The sequence below is a fragment of the Astyanax mexicanus genome, chromosome 11 (genome assembly GCF_023375975.1).
Source record: "Astyanax mexicanus isolate ESR-SI-001 chromosome 11, AstMex3_surface, whole genome shotgun sequence".
NCBI classification, from domain to species: Eukaryota; Metazoa; Chordata; class Actinopteri; order Characiformes; family Acestrorhamphidae; genus Astyanax; species Astyanax mexicanus.
Window position 1 is genome coordinate 49,040,001 of NC_064418.1, and position 10,000 is coordinate 49,050,000.

General features: G+C 40.4%; 1 protein-coding gene across 1 annotated transcript in view; it reads left to right on the forward strand.

Annotated features, from left to right (window-relative positions):
* wnt6b (wingless-type MMTV integration site family, member 6b) overlaps window positions 1-10,000 on the forward strand; it is a 41,254-nt gene that overhangs the window by 17,497 nt on the left and 13,757 nt on the right. The window contains exon 2 of the mRNA XM_022686670.2: window positions 4,404-4,624. Within this exon, the coding sequence (XP_022542391.1) occupies window positions 4,404-4,624 (221 nt within the window). The remainder of the gene's footprint in view (window positions 1-4,403; window positions 4,625-10,000) is intronic.

The window sequence follows — 10,000 nt, forward strand, 5'->3', positions numbered from 1 at the left end:
CTTTAATTGCTTGCTATCTCCAGAGTAGAAGTAGAGATGTGAGCGTTGTGGTTTGGCCGGGTTCAGGGTGAAGTGTGTAAATGTGTTGATGAAGTTATCGCTTTAAAATTCAGTGTTTTTAGAGCCTCGCCCTCCGAACAGTGAACGGATCAGAGTTTGGAGAGAGAGAGAGAGAGAGAGAGAGAGAGGCAGCTCTGGTTTTACGAGTCTACACGTCCTGCTGTAAAACGCTGGAGCGGCGTGGTCCCGGCCCGCGGGTCCCACCACTGTGACACACCAGATAATCAGTGGTTATAGAGTTATAGAGGAGCTGTATCTGCACGCTCTGATCTCGCACTGGGTGGGTGTGTGTGTGTGTGTGTGTGTGTGCTGGGTTAGGCGTTTGGTCAGGATGATGATGATGATGATGATGTGTTGCTCCTCACTGTGGTCTCCTAGAAACACTGTCAGTGTATTGTCAATAGCAGCGTTTGGGGGAGTGGAGGGGGGGTTGGAGTCGTAAGTGCTGGAGCCTCGGGGTGATACGGCTCGGGGAGTGCAGGGCATGTTCCTCACTAATAACTGGCTGCTACAACTGCCGTCATAAAATGACTTCGTTCACATGCGTAACCTCGCTCACCCCGAGAAAATACAACACCACTCAAAAGTTACGACACGCCCATTCATTAGTCCCAATGCTTTCCACATTTTACAAAAACAGTGAAGACACTGCAACGATGAGATAACATAAAAAAATCAATAATAAGTTACCGAAACAGTGATGCATAAAAATGTAGCCAAATATTCAGCGTATACCTTTTTTTAATCTCTTTAAAAATGTTGTGAATGTTGTTAACCAGCACGGTCATGGTGGTTAACTAGCTTGATCTTGGTGGTTAACTAGCTTGATCTTGGTGGTTAACCAGCTTGATCTTGGTGGTTAACCAGCACGGTCATGGTGGTTAACTAACTTGATCTTGGTGGTTAACTAGCTTGATCTTGGTGGTTAACCAGCTTGATCTTGGTGGTTAACCAGCTTGATCTTGGTGGTTAACTAGCTTGATCTTGGTGGTTAACTAGCTTGATCTTGGTGGTTAACCAGCTTGATCTTGGTGGTTAACCAGCTTGATCTTGGTGCTTAACTAGCTTGATCTTGGTGGTTAACCAGCTTGATCTTGGTGCTTAACTAGCTTGATCTTGGTGGTTAACCAGCTTGATCTTGGTGCTTAACTAGCTTGATCTTGGTGGTTAACCAGCTTGATCTTGGTGCTTAACTAGCTTGATCTTAGTGGTTTACTAGCTTGATCTTAGTGGTTTACTAGCTTGATCTTGGTGGTTAACCAGCTTGATCTTGGTGGTTAACTAGCTTGATCTTAGTGGTTTACTAGCTTGATCTTGAGATAAACATGAGATAACAATAAATCAATAATCATTCAACAATAATTCAGTGTATTCCTCATTTAAACACCTTTAAATATGTTGTGAATGTTGTTAACTAGCTTGGTCATGTTGGGTGATCAGCTTGGTCATGATGGTCATGCTGGTTGACCAGGTTAATCTTGGTGGTTAACCAGCTTGGTCATGGTGGTTTCGACACGCCTATACGTTAGTCTCAACGGTTTCCACGTTTTACAAAAACAGTGATGACCCTGCAACGATGAGATAACACAAAATCAATCATTAATGACCAAAACACCTTTGATATTGTGATGCACCTGTATATGGTTTCAGATTTCAAGCAGCTCAATCGAACCTATCTTACACCCTGTACAAGGTGTGTCGTGATGCTCATTGCTAGCTTACATTGCTATCTTACACCCCGCATAAAACATCTATTTCCACACCTTATACCTGCATAATTTAAATAGCAACAGTGCTTCTGAATGTAACTACAGTACACTGATGGACATATTGGTCTGTAAATAAGGTGGGTTCAGGAAAATGTATGGAATTTTGCTATCTTGTCAGCAGAAAACACAGGTGTACCACTGACTGATTTCAACCCTGACAGCAGTCAACAGACAGATGTTCATTGCTATCTTGGCAACACGGTTTGGGATGCATTAGACTCCCTAGTGTTTCAGCTGCATACATGCCCATTGAAAATTAATGTTTTTAGTGCAGATTTACAAGGCTAATTTTATATATTTAAAATGTAAGGAGTAGAAATTTCAGATAATTGAGTGAAAATGTAAAATAATTACTTCCGTATATTATAGACTTGTTGGGATTTGTACTTGAGAAATTATTTGAATTTATTCTCCAAAGTCCAGAACTCAACATTGTTGAATGTGTTTAGGAGTTTCTAAGTTATAAGATTAATACAATGGTGTTTTTTCTGTTAAAAAGAGGTTTTCTGCTCATTTCATCACTCTGTAAGCGATTTTTCTCAGAACATCAGGTGTGTCTCCGAGCTCTGGCCTGGTGACATATGTTCATTTCTATTTCATGACTAAGTCATATGTTTTTGATAGTGCTCTCTCTCTTTAAACACGCGAGAGTCTTGCGATCTTGCCAAAAGGCATTTTTACGGCGCTCGGGGTCTCGACACTCGCCATTGCATAAGTGGTTCGTATTGAAATGAAATATTCGGCCAATCAAGATGGGACTCATCACTCGCGAACCTGCTATCTCCCCTCTCGTATTTCTGTGTCAGACCGCCGTGGAAGAGGTTGGCGAGAGCAGCACGTTTGACTTCTTAAAACAAACTGGCGCGGCAGATGAACGCTGTTAGTCTGAAAGATTAGCTCTGACAGGGATGAATGAAAAGCAATGAGGTGTTCTCCCTCAGCCTGGGCTCTGCAGACGGCTCAGCTCCGTAATGATAAAAACTCTCCACAGCCTGAACGGATCCGGCCAGAGGGCCCAGCAGATCCAGCCAGAGGCCTGGAGGGCTCCGCCGTTCTCACATTACGTCAGAGCGACTGTCACGGGAAGCCCTGGCAGCGCAATTCCTCTCCCATCAAGCTCTGAAGTAAACAGTTTCCCCGAGTGTAAACACTCGTCTGTCGTCACGTTTGACAAAACGCAGCAATTAAGATTCAGCTTTGGCCTTTTTTCTGAAATCTGTTTATTGTTAAAGCGGTTATACCGTCATCGCCGACATCGCGGAGCATCTAACTCCAGTAGAGACACGTCCGAAGATCCGCCGTAACCAAGACTCTCCACTTTCCCTCTTCTGAGAGTTGAGTTATATCACTGACGGCGCGCCGTGTCTAGTTTTCTTTTCTCTGTGTATTTTCTTTGTCATGGCTGAAGAACACTGGAGAACTTTTCCCAACCCGAGAGACGTGAATAATGGGCTGCGCGGGACCTTGGTGTGAACCAGAACATTACAATTACATTTATTAATGCGTTTTTAATGCATTCCCATTCATTTACATAGAAACATTTAATAAAAACATAACTCATTCAGAGCAAAAAAATGTTTGTAGTGAAATAATAAACGTATAAACGTATAAATGAATGTTCTAACTGAATAGTCTGACTGATGAGAAATGGGAAGCTCTGGGAAGCTCTGGGAGAATCTACGAGGAGGAACTGAGAGATAAGAACTGAGAGATAAGAGAGGAAAGATCCGTATCACAGCTTCATGTAACTCAACACTAAAGTACTGGATGTGGAGTGTAACTGCAGCACACCATTATACCATTACGACTACATTTATTCTCAGTTTACTACCATATGTGGACGTGTAATTACATACTAGATAAAACCACAAATCAGAACATTTTAGGACAGTATGAACATGCAAATAACACAGTGTTTCTTACATGTATTTGAACTATAGGTATGTTATCTAGTGATATGTATCATATATCATGATATCATTGTTAGGGAGTCTTATGGAGTTTAGAATGCCTACAATCTTTCAACTAATATTAATATAATGACACCATGTCAAATAAAAGCAATATTATATATTACGATACCAATATTTTATCCCATCATCATTTCCACCATCGAAATATATCTTAAACCTTTCAAAAATGTGTTACTAGCAAAACTTAGTCTTGAGCTGTTTTTTTTCTTTAGCATGGATTATATACATGTTATGCTTGAATTCCCTTCTTTATTGCACTAATGATTTTTTACTTATGTTCTCCATATATATATGGCTGCCTCCATGCCACCTCAGTGTGGACACTATTCACTCCAACTTACCGCTTTACTTCATACACCAGAATAGACCAGGTTTCTGGAGATTAGTCTTGGATTAAATTATATAATTATACAGTGATAGACTCAAAAATGGCACCTTCTGCATGATTTTCCTTTCTGCAAAACAGGACTAAATACACAATAATACTTTTTCTAAGGAATAAAGACTTAGATATTGCAGATTCTAATGGATTATCTGATGAAATAATGAATTATTTGATGAAATGATGGATTATCTAATATGGATTATCTATGTGCTGCAGGGCAGTGGGGAGTCCCCTGGTTATGGACCCAAACAGCATCTGCAGAAAGACCAAGCGTCTGGCTGGTAAACAGGCTGAACTGTGCCAGACTCAGCCAGAGATCGTCCATGAAGTGGCCAAAGGTGCCAGACTGGGGGTTCGAGAGTGCCAGTACCAGTTTCGCTTCCGGCGCTGGAACTGCACCAGTCACAACAAATACTTCGGCAAAATCTTACAACAAGGTAAGTCCCAGAGCCTGCAGCCTAAAACGATTCAGTCTAAATATGAGTCTAAACCGGACTGTGTCCAAAACCCGAATGTGATCTGAAAATAGCCCAAAAAGATTCAATCCCAACCCAACTTTAGCCCAACAAGATTCAATCACAATCAGACTATAGACCAACAAGATTCAATCCCAATCAGACTATAGACCAACAAGATTCAATCCCAATCAGACTATAGACCAACAAGATTTAATCCCAACCAGACTATAGACCAACAAGATTTAATCCCAACCAGACTATAGACCAACAAGATTCAATTCCAACCAGACTATAGACCAACAAGATTCAATTCCAACCAGACTATAGACCAACAAGATTTAATCCCAACCAGACTATAGACCAACAAGATTCAATTCCAACCAGACTATAGACCAACAAGATTCAATTCCAACCAGACTATAGACCAACAAGATTTAATCCCAACCCAACTGTAGCCAAACAAGGTTCAATCCCAACCAGATTATAGTCCAACAAGATTCAATTCCAACCAGACTGTAGCCCAACAAGATTCAATCCCTAAATGCAAATAATTGCACCTGCTACATTCTGAAACTATTGACCTTATGAACATAAGTACCTTTGATGAGTGACACACTCAATAGGTTGACCATTTAAAATGGTCTAGACAACAAAATAGGTATAAAAAGAAAAGCTGATTTTTGTTAAACAGACACGTCTCTGGTGGTCTGTCCTATTTGAACTTTTTTCCGGGACTTCTAGAGAGGACATCTAGAGCCTAATGTCCTTACCTAAGCTCCAGGTACTGACCCCTTTAAATAGATGAACAAGGCTTCCTTCTGTGTTTCAGACACACAAGAACATCTTCACTGATCTCTCCCTGCCTTAAACTGCAAAATTACCCCCAAATTACCCCAACATAACCACTAATGTAGCAGCTCTTTGAAGAGGGAAATGCAACCAGTGTAGGTCTTGTCTTTCTCTATAGGCTCTATTGTTCGTATTCCGCTGGTGGTGTCTCTAAAAGTGGATCCTATTATCTAATGTTTAGTAAACTCAGATTCTCAAAGACCTCAGACTCTCCGCCGTGACTAAGACGGCCTGTTCTGACTTAGGGACGAGCCCAAACTGGCAATAAAACAAGGACACTTTATATTTTTAAACGTTTCATTAAATAATGTAAGCAGTGGTTTTTCAGTAAGTGACCTTCAGTGCAGTTATTGAGTCAGTGCAGTAAGAGTTCCACTTCATGCCGTTGAGTGCCGGCTGCTTGAGTTAAGTCCTCTTAAGTCCTGTAATCAGCTTAAGTGTCTGCAGAGCTCAGCAGATACTAACATAACATTTTGACCAAAATAGTAACATTGCTGAATCAATTAAAAGCTAGTATTAAAAAAGCTCTTATTTGTTTTCCCTTAAAAAGGGGTATATTTAAGGCTCTGAGAGGCTCAGCAAACTAACCATGCATTTACAGGGGTTGGACAATGAAACTGAAACACCTGTCATCATTTTAGTGTGGGATTTTAGGTTTCATGGCTATATTGGAGCAGCCTGGTGTTCAATCTTCATTAATTGCACATTGCACCAGTAAGAGCAGAGTGTGAAGGTTCAATTAGCAGGGTAAGAGCACAGTTCTGCTCTAAATAGTGCAATGCACACAACATTATGGGGGACATACCAGAGTTCAAAAGAGGACAAATTGTTGGTGCACGTCTTGCTGGAGCATCTGTGACCAAGACAGCAAGTCTTTGTGATGCATCAAGACCCACAGTATCCAGGGTAACGTCAGCATACCACCAAGAAGAACCAACCACATCCAACAGGATTAACTGTGGACGCTGTAAGGGGAAGCTGTCTGAAAGGGATGTTCGGGTGCTAACCCGGATTGTATCCAAAAAACATAAAACCACGGCTGCCCAAATGTTTTCATGTTTATTGATCGGCTTGGATGATGCTGGTCAGCTACAGTGGTGTGAAAACATATTTTCCTGTTACAGATTTCTTCTAAAGTCCTCTAAATCTAGGAGAGTCCACTTTTTGAGAATATTAGAATGAACCAATGAATGGAACAAATTCTCCAATGGAGCACCAGAACTCTACTTTAGGCCACATGGGTTGAGTTCTGCTGTGGGGTTTTTCTGCCAGCAGAGGGCACACTGTTTAAACCAGGCCAGACCCTGAGGAAGCCCTCTAGCCAGACTTGGAGAAAGCCAATGGCGAGTTGATGGATTTGGTTTAATTTTAACTCAAAAAAGGGGACTTTGGCTTTTAACCAGAAGTTTTTGGACACTGCTATATCAGAGAAAAGCATTAGATAGACCTTCCTGGACTTTAGCTTTTAATCAAAAGTTTTTGGACTTAAGCTTTTAGCCAGAAGTTTTTAGACACTGGTATATCAGACAAAAGTATTAAATAAACCTTTTTTGGACTTTAGCTCTTAGTCAAAAGTTTTTTGGACTTTAGCTTTTAATAAAAAGTTTTTGGACTTTAGCTTTTAGCCAAAAGTTTTCAGACACTTCTATATCAGGCAAAAGTATTAGATAAACCTTTTTGGACTTTAGCTTTTAGTCAAAAGTTTTCAGACACTGCTATATCAGACAAAAGTATTAGATAAACCTTTTTGGACTTTAGCTTTTAGCCAAAAGTGTTTTGGACTTTAGCTTTTAATCAAAAGTTTTTGGACTGTATATGGCTGCCTCCATGTCATATATATTGTATTAAATGATAAACTGATGCAGCAATAGACTTAAAAATGAGGATTTTAGCTTTTAGCTGGAAGTTTTCAGACACTGCTATATCAGACAAAAGTATTAGATAGACCTTTTTTGGACTTTAGCTTTTAGCCAAAATTTTATTGTGGGACTTTAGCTTTTAATTAAACGTTTTTGGACTTTAGCTTTTAGCCAAAAGTTTTCAGACACTTCTATATCAGGCAAAAGTATTAGATAAACCTTTTTGGACTTTAGCTTTTAGTCAAACGTTTTCAGACACTGCTATATCAGACAAAAGTATTAGATAAACCTTTTTGGACTTTAGCTTTTAGCCAAAAGTGTTTTGGACTTTAGCTTTTAATCAAAAGTTTTTGGACTGTATATGGCTGCCTCCATGTCATATATATTGTATTAAATGATAAACTGATGCAGCAATAGACTTAAAAATGAGGATTTTAGCTTTTAGCTAGAAGTTTTCAGACACTGCTATATCAGACAAAAGTATTAGATAGACCTTTTTTGGACTTTAGCTTTTAGCCAAAATTTTATTGTGGGACTTTAGCTTTTAATTAAACGTTTTTGGACTTTAGCTTTTAGCCAAAAGTTTTTAGACACTTCTATATCAGGCAAAAGTATTAGATAAACCTTTTTGGACTTTAGATTTTAGCCAAAAGTTTTTCGGACTTTAGCTTTTAATCAAAAGTTTTTTGGACTTCAGCTTTTATTCAAAAAATTGGAGTTTATCTTTTAGCCAAATGTTTTCAGACACTGCTATATCAGACAAAAGTATTAACAGTCCACTATTTTAGCCAAAACTTTTTGTTACCTTAGCATTTAGCCTAAATTTAACTGCAACCACTTTTCACACTTCATGCAAAGGAAACAAGCTCATATTCATAAAGTTTTAATAGTTTAACCCTGATTTTTAATCACAGTTTTTTTTCATGCATCTTGGCATCATGTTCTCCTCCACCAGTCTTACACACTGCTTCTGGATAACTTTATGCTGCTTTACTCCTGGTTTGATGGCTTGTGATCATCCATCTTCCTCTTGATTATATTCCAGAGGTTTTCAATTTGGTAAAATCAGAGAAACTCATAATTTTTAAACGGTCTAGTTTTTGTGAGTAGATATGTTGCAGTGAAGCAGTTAAAACACTAGGAAGTTCTGGATTAGAGACGGTCGTGTCTTCTGCTGGAGCTTCAGCTGAATTGATGATTTTGCCTGAGGTGGGAAGACATGTTCCCACACGGATGGCGGGAGCGTCTGCGGCGGATGGAGCCAGACTGAGACCGACTGACTGACTACCTGCCTGCCTGCCTGCCTGCCTGCCCGGCGAGATGGAAATTAATCATAAATTCCTGCATGTCTATAGGTGGAGGCTTAAGTGGCTGCGCTGTTTTGAAACATTGGCCACAATTACGGCACTTTAATGACCACGTGTCAGAGAGAGCGGCTCAGGCCGGGGCAGGTTCCACTTCCTGTTCGGAGCGGAGCGCCGGCACGCTGCACAAAAAGCCTCGCATATTTCTGCCCTGCTCGAATAACCCTCTTCATACAGCCGAGCCTGGAGCATCGCCATGCCAAGCTTCAGCAGAAAAACCCAAACCATCACTGATCATCAGTAAATTTTACATTTCATTTGTAAATCAAGGGAGCAGAGTCTGGAGGAAGAGTGGAGAGACACACAGTCCAAACTGCTCGAGGTCTAGTGTGAAGTTTCCACCAATCAGTGATGGTTTGGAGAGTCATGTCTGTCATCTGCTGGTGTTGATCCACTGTGTTTTATTATCAAGTCTAAAGTCAGTGCAGTTTTGTTTTCCCACAAAATCTTACAGCACTTCATGCTGCCCTCTGCTGAAAACTTTTATGAAGATGCGGATATGAGATTTCATTTTCCAGCAGGACTTGGCACACTGCCCACACTGCTGCTAAAAGTATCAATTGGTCTTATACTGTATAATATTCTTATGTCTGAGACTGATTTTTGTAAGCCATAATCATTAACTAAAGAAGAATAAAATGCTAAGAAATAGCGCATATAAAATAGATCACTGTTTGTTCATGTAATACATCTATATAATACATATAATAGTATATCGTCGCTGTCCAATGAAAAACAGTGTCACGTCTGCCAAGTCTCTGTTTATGTCCTCTGCCTCCTCCACGGAGCCTGGGAGCGCTCCGGCGCTAAAAGACTACAATCCCCAGAACCTTATGGACTACAAACGCGATGACGTCACGGCACACATGCCGCGACGCCGTGACGTTCCCCCGGAAGTGTAATTTGTCTCCGGTGTATTTATAGACGCCGCTGCCCTTTGTTCTCTGCCGCGTATTGCCTTTTCGTGCATACAAAGCGTTACTCTGTGTTTATTCCTGATCTCCTGTATTTTTTGACCTTGCTCTCGTTTTTTTTGACTACCCCTTTTTGGATTTGCCTATGATATTGCTGTTACTGGTTTCTGAACTCTGCCCTGGACTTTATACTTCTCTTTTGTCTCACCTCTGATACTGTTGCTGCCTGGATTCGACCCTGGACTGTTTGGTATGTGCTTAGCTTGTCGATATACTGTTTTGTTTAGCTCATTGTATATAGTTGTTGTAAATAAAACTTGTATAGTACCACGTCTGCGTTTGTCTCTGATCTGCCTGGCTTGCCTGACA